Source organism: Eptesicus fuscus, chromosome 6, assembly GCF_027574615.1.
Source record: "Eptesicus fuscus isolate TK198812 chromosome 6, DD_ASM_mEF_20220401, whole genome shotgun sequence".
NCBI classification, from domain to species: domain Eukaryota; kingdom Metazoa; phylum Chordata; class Mammalia; order Chiroptera; family Vespertilionidae; genus Eptesicus; species Eptesicus fuscus.
In genome coordinates, this window is record NC_072478.1 from 52,513,561 (window position 1) to 52,529,927 (window position 16,367).

The window sequence follows — 16,367 nt, forward strand, 5'->3', positions numbered from 1 at the left end:
AGTCTTAAGCCCTGGCCTGGTAGCTCAGTTTCTTAAAGCACATACAAGAATCAAGCAAAGAATGTGTAAATAAGGGAACAACAAATCTCTCTCTCTCTCTCTCCCTCTGAAATTAAAAAAGAAAAAAGTATTTTCCTCAAAGAGATCTATAATGTGCAAATTATATTAAAACTAGAGGCCCAATGCACAAAATTCGTGCAAGGGGCTCGGCCATCGCAGCCCCAGCTTCATCCGGAAGGTCGTCCAGACAGTCATTCCACTGTTCGGCCATCTTATCTAATTAGCATATTACCCTTTTATTATTATAGATGTTAAGACTTTAAGTGTTTAAGAGAGGAGACTGGTATTTTTTAAAGTTTTCTCATCAATATTTCTTTTATTTCAAAACAGTGTTAAATACAAAACAGGGTATGTAGTATTAAGACCAGTTACATTAAATATACATCTATAATCTACACTAATAAAAGAGAAAGATGCAAATTGACCGTACCTCTGCGACATCCACCAGCCAATCAGGAGTGAGTATGCAAATTAACCCAACAAAGATGGAAGGTTAATTTGCATACATAGGCACAGAGCAGCCAAGCAGGGCAGGGGGCCTGCTATGAGGAGGAGGGCGGGGGGCAGAGGGAGCTACAGGAGTGGCGCTCGGGCCAGGAGCAAAGACTGCAAGCTCCTAGCCCCAGCTCCATGAGTAAAGACTGCAGGTTCCCCAGTAGCGGGGCGGGAACTTCCGCTGTGTCACCATGGCGACGCGGTGGATGTTCGTGCCCAGTGACCAGGGGCGGGACGGGGAGCTTGCAGTCTTCGCTGGCGCCGCTCGGGCTGGGAGTGAAGATTGCAGGTTCCCCGGCCAGCCGGACCGACTCCGGCTGGAGCGAAGGCCTGGGTCCTGGGTGCCGGAGGAAAACCGGTGCCAGCAGCCAGGTAAAGGAAGGCCTATTCTTGCACAAATCTTCGTGGGCCTCTAATAAAGGTTTATATGTAGTAATGTCTGTATTCTTGGTTTCTCTATAGTAGTTAGCATTGCTGACCACTCTGTCATTGGAACTCTCTTCGTCGGCTTCTTTATCATCCTATCCTGCTCCTCACTACCAATCCCTCCTCTCTGTCTCCTCCATATTGTACCATACACCTGTGTTTCCTAGGGTTCAGCTCTGGGTCCTTGTGTGAGTGTGTCTCTTGTATTTGCTTTCTGCAGCTTAACCACTGGGTTTCTAACTGAGCTGCAAAGCCCTACTATTTCTCAGAATCATCTCTGGAGCTGCTGAGGAAGCTTAATAAAGCTTCTCCCACCTTCTAAGAGAATCATCTCTGGAGCTGCTGAGGAAGCTTAATAAAGCTTCTCCCACCTTCTAAGTAGAACAGCCTTATCTCTGTGTTTTTTATATGTTGGAGTTTCATGTAAAATTTCATTTGAAAAAGTCATTGCTGCTTCAAACAATATATACACACACACACACACACACACACACACACACACACACACATATATATATGTATATATGTGTATATATATATAATCTCCACAGTGAGAGGAAAAGACCATTGACTTAAATTTCTCTTGTACGAGTGACACCCAGATCAATGCCCCCATCTCTCACCTCAGAGCCAGTCTTGGGCTTTCCTTTTGCATTGCACACCTCGACCTGGAGAGATGGCTATCACTATCACTTCAGATTCCACCTCTGACATAAAATGTGCTGTCTTTCTCCTGCCAAACTAGTTCTCCCTAACAGAAATCTGTATTTCCATTCATTACTTTACCACTCTCTCAAATATGCAAGTTCAAAAGAAAGCAATTAGTTTTACCTTTTTTTTTTTTTCTTTTTGTCATTGCTCAAAGTCATCAGTCTCCAGGACTTTTTGATTTTTCCTTGGGTCATGGTTTGCATATTCTTCCCTTTCTCCCAAATACCACAGCTTCGACCAGGACTAGGGCATATAATTCCTCATGTTTTAGAGTGCTCTAAAGAGATCTGTCTCCGGGTGCTTAACTCTGCAGTGTATTTTGAAACCTTGATCCAGATTTCAGTTTTCTGAAATAATGTGTTCATCATTATCATCATAAACTCCTGAAGTATTTATCCCTTCCCTATTCTAGCTGTGTTAAATGGGGATCACACTGAGCCCCACACCTAATAACAATATAGCATTTCATTTAGTGCTTTGTATGTGCTAGGTACTGGGCTAAGCACTTTATTATTTAATTTAATTTTCCAAATGATTCTATGAGCTGGGCGTCATTATTATCTCTGTTTTATAGATGGGAAACAGGATTAGGCTACTTGTCCAAGGTCACACAGCAGGTAATTTGTAAAGTCAGGATTAGCACTCTGAACCTCCGACAACATAGGCCAAGTGCAGAAACGGCCTGTTCCCCCTCTCTCTTATAGGGGAACAGGCATTGGGGCTGTTGGGCAGGGACCACCAAAGGCAGTGGTCAAGGGAAAGGGCACTGGCTTTGCTAACTGCTCTTACAGAAACATAAGGCTCACATTCATCAACTCAGCCCCCAAATCTACATATCATAAAATAACAGTGCCCCAATTTTCTTCTTTGTGACTACTTCTAGGCTTCACGTTGCCATTTTGTTGTATTTTTTCTTCCTCAACCTCAAGACTCTCCTTGATGTTGATCATAAATTGATTTTCCCCCATCAAAAAAACCCTTGAGATACAGTTCTGAAATGGTCCTAGTCTCTGTTCTTCACTTCCTATTGGCCTCTTGTTTCTAAATTCTAGGCCCTGTCTTACCTCCCAGCCCTTGCCTAGCCATACTGCTCTACTGATTGTGTCTGAAAAAAACTTAGTGTACTACATTAATGATGGTGATAATAGAGATACCTTATTGATTCATTCATTAGATTGTAAGCTCATGGTTTGTGTTTTTTTGTGTGCTTAGTCTTATCCCCAGGCCCTGCCATAGGCCCTTACAGATATGGAGAAAGGATAGCTGAATGGTTGAGAGTACAAGATCTAGAATGAAGTTGCTTGGGCGCCAGTTTTGAGCCTGCCACTTAATTACTGTGTGACCTTGGGCATGATATTTAAGTTGTTTGTGCATTATTTTCCTCATCTATAAAATGGATATAACAAAGTACTCACATCATACAGTTTAAAGATGAAATGATATGATTGTAAATCACTTAGAAAAGTTTCTGGTAAATAGTAAGTACTAAATAAAGATTCATTATTGTTGTGTTAGTAGCCCTCAATGAATATTTGTTGACGGCATAGTATTGAGCATCTAATCTATACTAAGCACTTTGCTGTATTTTTACATTTGTATCATTTAATTTGTAATATAACACTATGAAGTGGGCACTATGATTACCCACATTTTACAGGAGAGAAAATAGAAACTGAGAGAGATTAAATAACTTACCCTAGGTCACATAGCTTATAAGTGGTGTGCATTCAGGATTTGCACACAGTCCGTTTGACTTCAAAACCCAGGCTGCTCCACCATACCCCTCAGCTTTCACAGAGGTGCTTCCCAGTCCTAACTGCCCACACAAGTCACAGAGCATGCCTGAACTTCCTGGACTGAATGCATCCAACTATTATTCAAACATCGAATTACACTTACCCTGTTTCCTGTATTAGGAAGACATTCTTCAAACATTGAGACCTGTCTGTGTACATAGTTGATGATCATTGAGTGCACACATGAGTGAATTGCTCATTGTTTCATACAAGTTCATTGTAAAAGGTTATTAGTGCTATTCTCTTCAAATAAAAAAAGGAAATTAATGCTGGATATTGATTATATTTTCTTGTTTATGATTTATTAATTTACTACAGCCCTTCAGAGCATATAAAAATTGAAGACCTGTTTTCTTAGGGGTTAAAAAAATAACATGATGAACATACATTCTCTTATGAATCTGGGACTTTCTTCATCCTGCTACCCTGGAAGTTAAGAACAGTGACTGGGGAGGTGTAAAAGTAGTCTTTATATATCTCTGCTTTCCCCTCCCTCACACATAGCATAGCATCTATTCAACCAGTTTATGGATCCAACAGTGAAGAAGATATATATGGTCCTTGCTCTCATGGGCCTTGTATTTCAGTGGGAGGAATCCAACATAAACAAGTAAACAAGTCAAATAATTACAGACAGTGATGGCATCTGGCATTTCCTAGTTTCCCTGCTGTGGGGGTCGTTGGTGAAGGAAAGTGAGCATCTGTAGAGGTGTGCAGGAGAGCCTGGGAGGGGAGTGCCTTGCACAGGGTGCATGCACACAGCTTTCGAACAGGGCACACACATAACACACATGTTTAGTTTCTGGTTTAACCATCGCATGCTTGGATGCAACATATGGCTTTTACTTTGTTGCTTAGCCACCTAAGTTCAAAGAGACTGTCAACAACAATGCTCTTCCTATGGCAAAACTAATAGCATCAAGCCATTCTCACAGGTGCTCTGTTTCTTTCTTCCTCCTTTCCACTGTCCAGGATGAAATGGGGCCTAGAATCAAAGCCACAATGGGTTTTCTCTATACCTGTAAAAGATTAGCTTTAGTCATCGGGGATGATGCAAGCAGCAAAAAAATGCAAGAAAACAGAAACGAAGCCAAAAAGGACAATTTCTGATTGTAATAGCTGGTTTCTGTTTCATATCACTGAGCAAGATGAGAAAGTTGTGCAGGATTTTGCAGGAATGGCTCCCACAGTACTACAGGATGACCTCACCCTCACTGCCCTTGCCAGGTGCTCAGCCCCACTGTGGAAACACAAGGCTGATTTTCAGCATGAAACAAGCCAGAAGTATGGAATGACATTTTCAGGTGACAGTTGTGGTTCTATTGCCTGTGATTAGCACCTCTTAACCCTCAAACTTGACCATGTCTTTTTCAGGCTGTTGAAGCTCAAATCCGAAGCTTTGGACAGACGCCTTCTCAGCTACTCATAGAGCCCCATCCTCCCCGAAGTTCCGCCATGCAAGTGGTAAGTGGTGCTTTCACTCTCCTCGGTTCTCGCCTCTTTGAGACCACACTTGACATCCTTAATAGTCTTGCCTTGTACTTGAGACTCTCCCCCATGCCTGGGCCTGTTCTCATGCAATGCTTGTTAAACTGCTAACAACCAGCAAAGGATTTCGAGAGCCGTCTAGAAGTCTCTGGGAAAGCAGACTTTGCTCCAGTGCTCTGGTGTTTCATCCATTCGTGTTTTGTGTTACAGAATTTACAGGTTTATAACCATCACATATCCTCACATAAAAAAAAAAAAATCCAGACATAGGAATGATTTGTTTTCTTGTTTGATCCTATGAGTTTCTAGATTAGTTTTGTTAATTATATTCTTTTTTTAAAAATTTAATAAATCTTTATTGTTCAGATTATTACAATTGTTCTTCTTTTTTCCCCCATAGCTCCCCTCTACCCAGTTCCCACCCCACCCTCTGCCTTTACCCCCCCCCCCTCCACTGTCCTCATCCATAGTTGTACGATTTTTGTTCAGTCTCTTCCTGCACCCCCCACACCCCTTTCCGCCTGGGAATTGTCAGTCCACTCCCTTTCTATGCCCCTGATTTTATTATATTCACCAGTTTATTCTATTCATCAGATTTTTTTATTCACTTGATTTTTAGATTCACTTGTTGATAGATATGTATTTGTTGTTCATAATTTTTATCTTTACCTTTTTCTTCTTCTTCTTCCTCTTAAAGAATACCTTTCAGCATTTCATATAATACTGGTTTGGCAGTGATGAACTCCTTTAGCTTTACTTGTCTGTGAAGCTCTTTATCTGACCTTCAATTCTGAATGATAGCTTTGCTGGGTAGAGTAATCTTGGTTGTAGGTTCTTGCTATTCATCACTTTGAATATTTCTTGGCACTCCCGTCTGGCCTGCATAGTTTCTGTTGAGAAATCAGCTAACAATCATATGGGAGCTCCCTTGTAGGTAACTAACTGTTTTTCTCTTCCTGCTTTTAATATTCTCTCTTTGTCTTTTGCTCTTGGCATTTTAATTATGATGTGTCTTGGTGTGGTCCTCTTTGGATTCCTTTTGTTTGGGGTTCTGTGTGCTTCCTGGACTTGTAAGTCTATTTCTTTCACCAGGTGGGGGACGTTTTCTGTCACTATTTCTTCAAATAGGTTTTCAGAATCTTGCTCTCTCTCTTCTCTGGCACCCCCATAATTCTGATGTTGGTACGCTTGAAGTTGTCCCAAAGGCTCCTTACACTATCTTCATATTTTTGGATTCTTTTTTCTTTTTGCTTTTCTGGTTGGGTGTTTTTTGCTTCTTTATATTTCAAATCTTTGACTTGATTCTTGCGAACCTCTAGTCTGCTGTTATATCTTTGTATAATATTTTTTTATTTCAGTCAGTGTATGCTTAATTTCTAGTTGGTCCTTTTTCATATCCTCGAGGGTCTCGCTAAATTTATCGGCCTTTTCTAGAAAATTCTTGAAAAACCTTATGACCGTGGTTTTGAACTCTATATCCAGTCGTTTGCTTTCCTCCGTTTCTTTCATTTGTGACCTGTTTCTTTGTCTCCGCATTTTGGCTGCTTCCCTGATTTGATAGAGTGGCTTTGTGTGCTAGGTGTCCTATAGGCCCCAGTGGTTCAGCCTCCCCAGTTACCTGAGGTGGACACTCTTGGTGTACCCCTTAGTGGGCTGTGTGCACAGTCTTGTTGTAGTTAAGCCTTGATTGTTGTTGGTATCACTGTGGGGAGTTGACCTCCAGGCCAATTGGCTGTGAGGATCAGCTGTGTCTACGCTGGGAGAACTTCTGTGCTGGAGACACCCTTATGAGACAAGACTTGCAAAAGCCTCTGTGCTCAGCTTGGATGGGGCGGAGTCTCAGGGCGGAGCAGACAGCATTGGTTTCCCGTCAGCCCTGCCCTAATAGGCCCCTGTGTCTCAGTGTCCCGTGGTAATCGCTGCAAGCACCTCTGAGAGAAAGCCACCCTCAAGTTCCGCCCGCTGCCAGACAGTCCAGTTTCACCCAGTATGAGTCTGGGTCCCCAGAGTCTTGCACGGAACTGGAATTCAGCGCATTCAGGAGCTTTTGTCTCCCTCCCGCTTGAGAAAGCCAGCCGCGCACTCAGTTACCAGTCCTCTCCGCATGCGCGTCTCAGTACCTCTGCCTCTTGCAGCTCCTCTGAGTCTTATTGTGCCTTTCTCTTTCCTTCTAGTTGTAGAATTTCCACTCAGCCAGTCTTCCTGTGGTTCTGGATGATGTCCGTTTTGTCTTTTAGTTGTAGTTTTGAAATTGTTGTGCAAGGCAGCAGTTTAGGTGTTTACCTATGTCGCCATCTTGGTTTCTCCTCTCTTAATTTTATTCTTTATATCCCAATATGTTTTTCATTTTGGGGATTTTAAAATGAAATCCTAATATATAAGATATTGTTGCTGAGAGTCAGAGACCCGAGGGGGGAAAAAATGATGGTTTGGCGTTCCCAACCATCCAAAGCTTAGTGGCGTGAAATAGTCATCTGTATTTCTTGTGATTCTGAGGCATTTCTTCTGCTCTGCTCACCCTGGCCCCTTCACATACTGCTGGGGGCAGGCTGAGATGTCTGGGCCTCTCTTTTCATGGGGTCTTTCATCATCAAGGACATCTGGGAGGAGCAGGTTCCACCAGAACACTCCTGCCAGACTTCTTGGAGCTCACTTTGGAACTCACACAATATCATTTATGCCACGTTCGATTGGTCAGAGCAAGTTGGAGGCCAACCCAGAATCAGGAGCAGGGAAATGGACTCAGTCTGCAAAATATGTGCTCATTCTCCTTTTAGAGTTCCTGAAATTCCAGGGGTTACATTTTTCAGTGATTGAAGGAAATAATTTCTTTAAAGAACAGACTATGGGTATTATGCTTTTTTCTTAAATTGTCCCTCAATAAAACAGATTATTTGTTACTGTTTTAAATCAAGAATATGAACTATATAATCTGTTTCCATAAGTACAGTGAATAATTTGAGATAGATTCTGACTCCGTGTTGTGGTGCAGAGGTGGCAGAATTTTGACTGATTCTGGACGGAGAGTGTAGCAGCCAAGAGGGGAGAGATGAATTTGATCCCTTCTACCTCTGGCTCTTTTCCGTTTTTCTTTCTCTTTCCACCTTCTTCTTTGTGTCTTTCTCCCTTTTCCCTTCTTTGTCATCTTTCTTCTTCCAAGCCTTTTTTTTCTAGTTATATGAATTGACCATTGTAATGAACAACAAGCATTTAAAAATTATTTGCATCATCTTTTCCAAGTGTTTTTAAACAGGTGAAATCAGATATAAATGAACATAAAGGACGACTTTAGTGAGCAGAAGACTACACAAAAAGTGAACATTTAGCCAGAACAATGGGAGATAATGCCATAAAAATAGTAATAAAAGCAGTAAGGATGATTTATGTGTGGGGCTTGGAATTAGTTTTAGTAATAGCTTGTCTGTGAGACTCAGGCCGTGGTGCTGGCTGATGGAGGCCCTGCTGCTGGTCTGTTGCCATTCTGCCTGGGTCACTGCTCAGCTGTGGTCACTGGGGCAGCCAGAGTTCCTACTGCCAGCCTCCCTCCCCGGCAAAGGGATCACCGGTTCACGGGGCAGGTCAGCTTCACTGGCCCTGGGGTGGGAAGGCACCTGTTCTTATGAGGATGGAAGACCGTCTCTCCCAGGGGCTTGATCCTCTGAATTGAAAAACTGAACTCCTTTTCAGACACGTGCAAATTGTGTTTTTCATCTTACACATATGTGGGTGGGAAGGAAAGGTGTGTTAGAAAGAAACCAGAGTTGTCAACAGTATGTACACTGAATCTGAGAAAACTGGATGAAATTTGCCTCGTAGTTTCCTACTTCTGCCTCAGACTCACCTCACAGACACGCCCAGGACTAGGTGAGGTCTGTTTCCTCCTCCCTGTTTCACCAGTTGTCCTGCCCTCTGTGGCGTTTGCCATCACGGCTGCCCAGCCCTGTGTGCTGGGGGTGCTGCTGCTCCATACTCATTAGCCCTGGATGTGATGGGGCTTGGAGAGAGTTTCCTGCTCTTTGCCCGCGTTGTGGCTGAAGTCAGGATGGACTGTAGGGACAGGCTGGAGGGAGGCCCCTTGTAAGAATGCGGAGAACAGTTTCGGGGGTGGTATCTGCGGCTTCTTGTCTAAAGTGGCTTGTCCTGGCCGTGTGGCCAAGAGTTGCCACTATAGTCACTATGTAAACATTCCTTCTACACGTTGGAGATTTTTCTATGTTTTCTTAAGGGCATAAACACTGGAATTATTCGGCTTGAGTCTAATTGTATTTACACTATGAGCTGTTAAGCTCAAAAATACGTATCAACTTCCTTGCAGTGAGACTTTATGATGTATGTTGTACTCAGACTTTCTCAGAGTTTATAAATTGACTTTCGTAAATATTATTTAAAAAACTACATCATTGAAAAATTAAGCTTGGCAGTCTGAGATGATGTTCACTTCCTTTCCCAGGACTTCTTCATAGCTAGTTAGATTTTGTTTGATGTTACTCTTTGTTTCTCATTTTTACCCAATTTCCCAGAATTCCTTAGAACTGTATAAAAGATCCTTTGTATGACAGAGATTACTTTTTGATTTCAGAGATTTAAAAAATAAAATGAGCAAATGTTTATTGTTTTTAATGCCGTACAGATCAGTTCCCCCATCAACCATCAGTGCACCCCAACACACACACACACACACACACACACACACACACACACCATGCAAGATATAGCAGAAATTAAAACCACGGCATGCTGCGTTGAGTGCATGAGCCATAATATACACCAGGTGTAGTAATTAGCAGGCACAGGAAGGCTGCCTATTTGTCTGGCGTTGCTGCTGTTGCTGTATCCCCCTGTGTTTTCACACCATCAGATAGTTGGATTTAATTGAGGCCACATCAGATGAGGCATTACTGACACCTTTAATTGAATGAGCATCCAGGGAGGATTAACTCATAATATTGATTGGCTTTTAGCCACTTGCTCAGAAGGGTGTCTGGGTAGCTTATTAGTTGCCTTTATTTACACCTTTATGCAAAGAGTGCAAATAGGAATTCTTAGTGCAATATGTTTTTCTAAGTACTCTTAATAACTTTTTTAAAAGGACTGATAATAAAAATGCAAATGTACTTAATTTTTTATTAGCAGTTCTGAACAAATACATGTTAAATATATGTGCTTACACACATTTACATATACCTGGTGTTTTGAAATATGGCCTCAGGAAAGCAGCCAGAAGCACTTCATCAAAGCGTTTCAGTTCTGAATGATACTAATCAGCTATTAGAAAATAGACACGGTAGAAGAGAATTGCTGAAAATGTACAGTGCAATTACTGCATGGTAGCCTGCTCCCCCGAAGTATAAATAAAGCCAGTAAATCAGAGTGGGGTTATATATGTCTTGGATTATGACATATGGGCTCTAGGAATGTTCTAAATCCTTAGTAGTCTTCAAGATTTATTTCATTTCTAGCTATTAGAACAGACAGTGTTTTGTGTGACATTTTTAATTACTTTCTCCTTTTCAGAAGAGAAATCAAAAGGATTTGGGTTTTAGTTTTTTTACCAGAGGGACAGGGGCATCTAGGTATTCCACTTTATTCTTAGCTGCAGCAGAAAACAGTGGCATTTGCATTATAATAGGGCAGTGTTTATGACTTGGTACACTATATAAATATATTGTTTTTACAAGTATATTTAATTATGCATTGCTTTGAAACACTTTTATAATTAACTTTGTGTATTATGTTTGTAACTTATTTCTCTACTGAAATAATACATGCAAGTTGCGTAACTATTGTTTATAAATGTATTTGCTTTGATTATCTCTTTATTTAGTTGTCAAAACCTTCATGCTAACTCAACACAATTTTTGATGATCTTTGGAAATTACCTTGGCTTCCTTTTGTGCCTATTGCCTATTCTCATTCTTTTTTATTTATTTTTTGTACTTGACACATATTAGCAATCAGTATGGTTTAATGTGATCGATCCCCAATACTTTGCCTATTTGGAATCTAAATCAAATCATTCTTGTAGTTCTTCATGAGAGTGGGGTAGGGAAGGCAGCCAATAAAATTTATTGGTTTTTAAAATGTTTTTGTTAATGTATTCTCCTTCAGTCACCAAAAAGTTCAACTGATGACATGCATGAAAACAGGCAAATCCTAAGTGCTGTTTCTAGGAGCCTATCTGCTCTCTGTGCTCTCACTTGCAATTGTGTTAACATGGTCTCCTCTTCTTTTCCTGCACCCTTTCTCTTCTCGTTTTTCGTCGTCTTTTCCTTCTTGTATGTCTGGGTCTTGTCATGCCCACTCAATAGTATCTCCTCCTGCAGAGCCCATTGATGTTCACAGACCAAGCCCAGCAGGATGTCATCATGGTCCTCAAGTTCCCCTCCAATTCCCCTGTCACTCACGTGGCAGCCAACACCCAGCCTGGTTTGGTGACTCCTGCTGTGATCACAGTCACCGCTAACAGGCTGTTTGCTGTGAACAAGTGGCACAACCTTCCCGGTAAGGAAAGAAACATCATTATATAAGGCATGGTAACTGATGAACACTGGATAAAGATGTTGTAATATCTACTCAAATATATGTCTCAACGATTAAGCTTTTTAACTTTCAAGCATTATTCAGAGTCAAAATGTTTAATAATGTGAAAGGCTTAAAGAAATCCCATATGAGGCATATAATACAAATGTTAAAACATAAACTATTCTTTGGCATCTGGTGGTTTGTCTTTATTCTTAGGAGATAAATACTATTTCTAACAATATTTTAATATAACAATATTTCTATATTATATGTTTTATTGCATTTATTTAACACATGTACCCTTTTTTCCACTTATTCATTTACTCAGTAGACATTTCTGATTGTCTACTATGTGCCTTTTGTGTGTGACATGGTGGTATTGTTGTGGATGATAGAAAAAAGAATATTTAAATTGTCTGCCAAAACCCTAAGTACATTCTCTTCTTCCATTCAGTGCTGAATAGTTATGGTAGGTACTGACGGCAAGGTACTGAAGTAACCATTAGAATCATAAACCATCAGCGTATAAGCGACATTAGAGTTCATCTAGTCCAGCCCCACATTTCTCCCGTGGAGACACAGCCGCAGGGAGCTCTCCTCGTTCAGTGTCACGTGGCCAGTCAGTGGCAGGGCCAGGTTTGCACCCATGTTTTCTCACTCAGACTTTATGATCATCCCTCTGTGATTTAGTGCTTCTCATTAGAACAGGAATGTTGGGATCTGGATTTAGCACTGTTCTTTTTGGCCACTAGTTAGAATTTTTTTTTTTTTTTAAGAAGGAAAATCAAGTCCTAGAGGTTATAGGCTTTTCCCCCACAAGCTATTGTTTTAGGTGGGAAGTTTTTAAAAATAGATTTTAATAGTCTGTTAACTTGCCATTAAATCTGGTAAAGTGTAAAAGTACTGCTCATTATAATACCTGAATTGCTTGCAGAAAACATATATATAGTTTTGAACAAGGGCCTTATGCCAAATTAAATGGAAGAGTTCTTATAATGGGATAGAATTGAATTGACATTCAAACAAAAATTTGGCACACAGACTACGCTCAGTAAGGTACCCATGATGAAGAATCTGTGTTGGTATCAGAATTTATTAGATACAGAACATTTTCTTGGCCATTAGAAATGAAATGAATGCCAATATTTGATTAGAAAACAGATTTCAGAAAAAGTTCAGAAGGTAAAAATCAAGGCAGACATTTTTCTTAAAGTGAACTTATTTTAGAAAGGTAAATGTGTATGCAAATATATACTTACTAGAGGCCCAATGCATGAAATTCGTGCAAGGGGCTCGGCCCTCGCAGCCCCAGCTGCGTCCGGAAGGTCGTTCGGCTATCTGGTCTAATTAGCATGTTACGCTTTTATTATTACAGAGATTTTGGGACTAAAGATTATAATTTGATTAACAAATGTGATTTTTTAGAGTCTCTAAATGCCACTCATTAGAGAAAAGCATGCTGGTGGTGTGTTTATCAAATGTGATAAGAGGATTTGCAGTTACCCTTAGAGCTGGTGGAAGCCCCAGTGCCTGTGACATCAGGGCCACCGTGGTGCTTATCCAGGGTGGCTATTGGTGGCGGCTCTGAGAACTTCTTCAGTTTAAACAGTGACACCATGTGTGAGGAGAGAAAACCTTTCCATCTGCTGGAAAGCCTTAATTGTTCTCTGCCCCCATCTTTACTTTAGCTTAGCAAAGAGCTCAACCAGAGCACCACCAGGTCCACAGCTGGGACTCAGTGTGGGCCCGCTTGCTAAGCACTGATGACCGAGCTCCTGACTCCCCTCTGGAGCAAGCCCATTTTCCTGACTGTAAAGCTTGCTTCCTTCATGCTTGGTTGTCAGGTGTCCTTTTCCCAACTTCCAGCTTTTCTATAGATATGTAAAGTGGTTTAGGGGCAGCTTCCCTGTGCTGATGTACCACTTACTATCCCCAGCCCCCTTCACCTTACTGTAAGACAGTAGCTTGGGGACTGCATATGTATTGCCGAGTCTTTGCCTGTAATTCTCCCCAGTGAGGCTGCTTTGTGCCTGTATCTTGTGCCACTCGTGATTTCTGTCCCCACCTTCTGGCTTTACAGTATGGCCCAGCAACTCTTCACCAGATAAACACAAAGCATGGTAACATGGTAATACCTAGTGCTTATCTTTCCACACAATGTGCTCTCCAGTTCTGAGCTGTACCAGTACCTGCACCTAAAGAAATTAAGCACCCATTTTATTAAATCTGTACCTCATTTCAGGTATATTTACATAAATCTGGTCTTTCATCCTATCTTGTGATACCTTATGCCAAATTAAATTACCTGTCAGGATGCCTTGATTTAAAGCATGGGTGGGGAACCTTTTTTCTGCCAAGGGCCATTTGGGTATTTATAACATCATTCATGGGCCATACAAAATTATCAACTAAAAAATTAGCCTGCTGTATTTGATCCAACATTTAATTAACTCACCCGTATTGCCTTGGCAGGACCAGACCAAATGATTTTGTGGGCCTTATAATAGTTCGTGGGCTGGACGTTTCCCACCCCTGATGTAAAGCGAATGTCAAACATCCCTAACAGTTTTCTTCAATGAATATCAAATTCATATTACACTATTGAAGAGGGCTATTAGATTCTGTTTCTTTTCTCAGAGCCTGTGATTTCCACAGCTTGTTGATTAGACCGCTGGCTCCTGACATTTATTTCAGTTGTGTCTGAGTCTTGATTTAGGAAAAAAAAATATCTTTACCCTTCCTTCTCATTTAAAAGCCCTTGCAGAACCTCCAGGGGAAAAAATCAGCTAATGTTTATAGAACACTAGAGGCCCGATGCACGAAGATCCGTGCAAGGATGGGCCTTCCTTCCCCTGGCTGCTGGGCACCGCCTTTGCTCCGGCCGGAGCCACCTTTCCGCCTTCCCACGCTGCCCAGAGGCCCTGAGCGACTGGGGTGGTGCGGAACACCTGCATCCCGCCCCCGCCGCTCGGTGCCTGCATATGCAAATTAACCCGCCATCTTTGTTGGGTTAATTTGCATACTCCTGATTGGCTGGTGGGCGTCACGAAGGTACAGTCAATTTGCATCTTACTCTTTTATTAGTGTAGATATTCTAAGTTCTAAATACTGTTTTAATCACTTTACATGTATTCCCCCAACAACCTTAGGATGTAGATTCTGTATTTAAGTTGAACCATATCAAATTGCCATTTTTAATCAGTTAAGATGTCAGGTATTGGTAATTTCATATGGTTTAGCCTAATAAACCTGTCTAACCCATGGTACAGATTAGGAAACACACAGAGACTGCATAACTTGCCCAAGGTAACACAGGCAATCAGTGGCAGAGCTAGGACTTGAGACATGACCAAAGATGGTTGACCTCCTAAACCTTTCACTGACAGTTCGGTTTTAACATTTCAATGAGGCCGGATTCTCCAGGTGCTAGTGTTGGTCAGTACTGGTACTACTGGAAGTAAATGGCACTGTTGGGTACATCAGAGGCTGTGGTACACTTTCCCAATCATTCCCTGTCTGTATGTGCCCTGTGATTTCTTTACTGGTAGAGCCAGTAATCAGCAAAGAAAATATCTTCAGCAAAAAAGAGTGAGTCCTATGACTTCATTTCTCCAGCTATTTTAATTTCTGATAAACACTCAACTATAATTTTTTGAGTGCTATTATTGTACTTACTCAGTTATTTTATCTTCCAAACATCCTTGAAAAGTCAGTATTTACTAACAGGGGAAATGGTGACATAATAAATTTAGAATCTAGTGCACTCATTGGAATGTACCCCATTTTTTTCCCAGCCCCTCAATTAACTCACCCGTATTGCCTTGGCAGGATCAGACCAAATGATTTTGTGGGCCTTATAATAGTTCGTGGGCCTTATAACAGTCAGAAAGACTTCCTAAAATCAGATGGTTTTAAGCAGAGCTCTAATACCCGCCAAGCAGCTTAGAAATGCTTGAGTCCATAAAAGGCAGATACTGAGCAGGGTGAATGGCTGAGTCATTTGGGGAAAATTATTTGGAAAAGGGCCCAGCACTTAACTATCAGAATTATAAAACTGAAAAGATCATTTATTCCAAACCCTTCATTTTGGGGTTTATGACTTGCCCAAGGTTGTATCACTAGCCGCTGGCCCTACATCCTCTACCCAAAGACCTCTGCCCTTCACAGGGAGACAGCCTAAAAAATCTCTTCTCAATTACCTGAGCCTTTAGAACCGTTTTGAGAATTGAACCAACTATTCTTAGTATGGATTGATTTTTGTTACTCATTTGCTTCTTAGGGTATTTTAAAATAGAAACCATGGAAATAGTAAATATTAATAAAACTTAAAAGAAAAACCTCAAACCTTTAGGAAAATATTTCTGTCAAATGCATTTAACTAAAACATTTATCTGCAGATAGCTTTCTTTATTTTTATTCAAACTTTCAATTGATTGATTTTAAGTGATGGATGAAACAGTAAATGTTCCCTGACGTAGAGCCTTCTCTTTCTCCATCATAAATTGACGTTTTTGTGGATCCTTTGTGCTGCAGCATTCAAAACTGCCTTTTAAAAAGTAACAAAAAAAATAGTATTTGCTACAGTCAGCAGATGGTTGTCACATTTTGTTTTCAGTGCGCTTTACCACTTAATTTTGTTTTGTTGCAGCATCAGAGGTTGCCAGTCAAGCATCTGCTCTAGCTTATGGCCCAGGACTGGAGCCACTGTGATGGCACAGGTTCAGAACAGCACTAATCTAAAATAAATGTTTAATAAGCTCGCCAGGAAAGCACCTGGATTTTTCCCCCCTTAAATTTCACAAAACTGTATAATTTGAGGGTTGGAAACAATTGTACATAAGATTTGACTTGTGCATTTTTATGTAGTTT

At 41.0% G+C, this 16,367-nt stretch overlaps 1 protein-coding gene across 1 annotated transcript in view; it reads left to right on the plus strand.

The window, feature by feature from the left end:
* The window catches only part of LRBA (LPS responsive beige-like anchor protein), a 564,845-nt gene that overhangs the window by 513,692 nt on the left and 34,786 nt on the right, over positions 1-16,367 (plus strand). The window contains exons 48-49 of the mRNA XM_054717692.1: positions 4,863-4,952; positions 11,285-11,477. Of these exons, the coding sequence (XP_054573667.1) occupies positions 4,863-4,952; positions 11,285-11,477 (283 nt within the window). The remainder of the gene's footprint in view (positions 1-4,862; positions 4,953-11,284; positions 11,478-16,367) is intronic.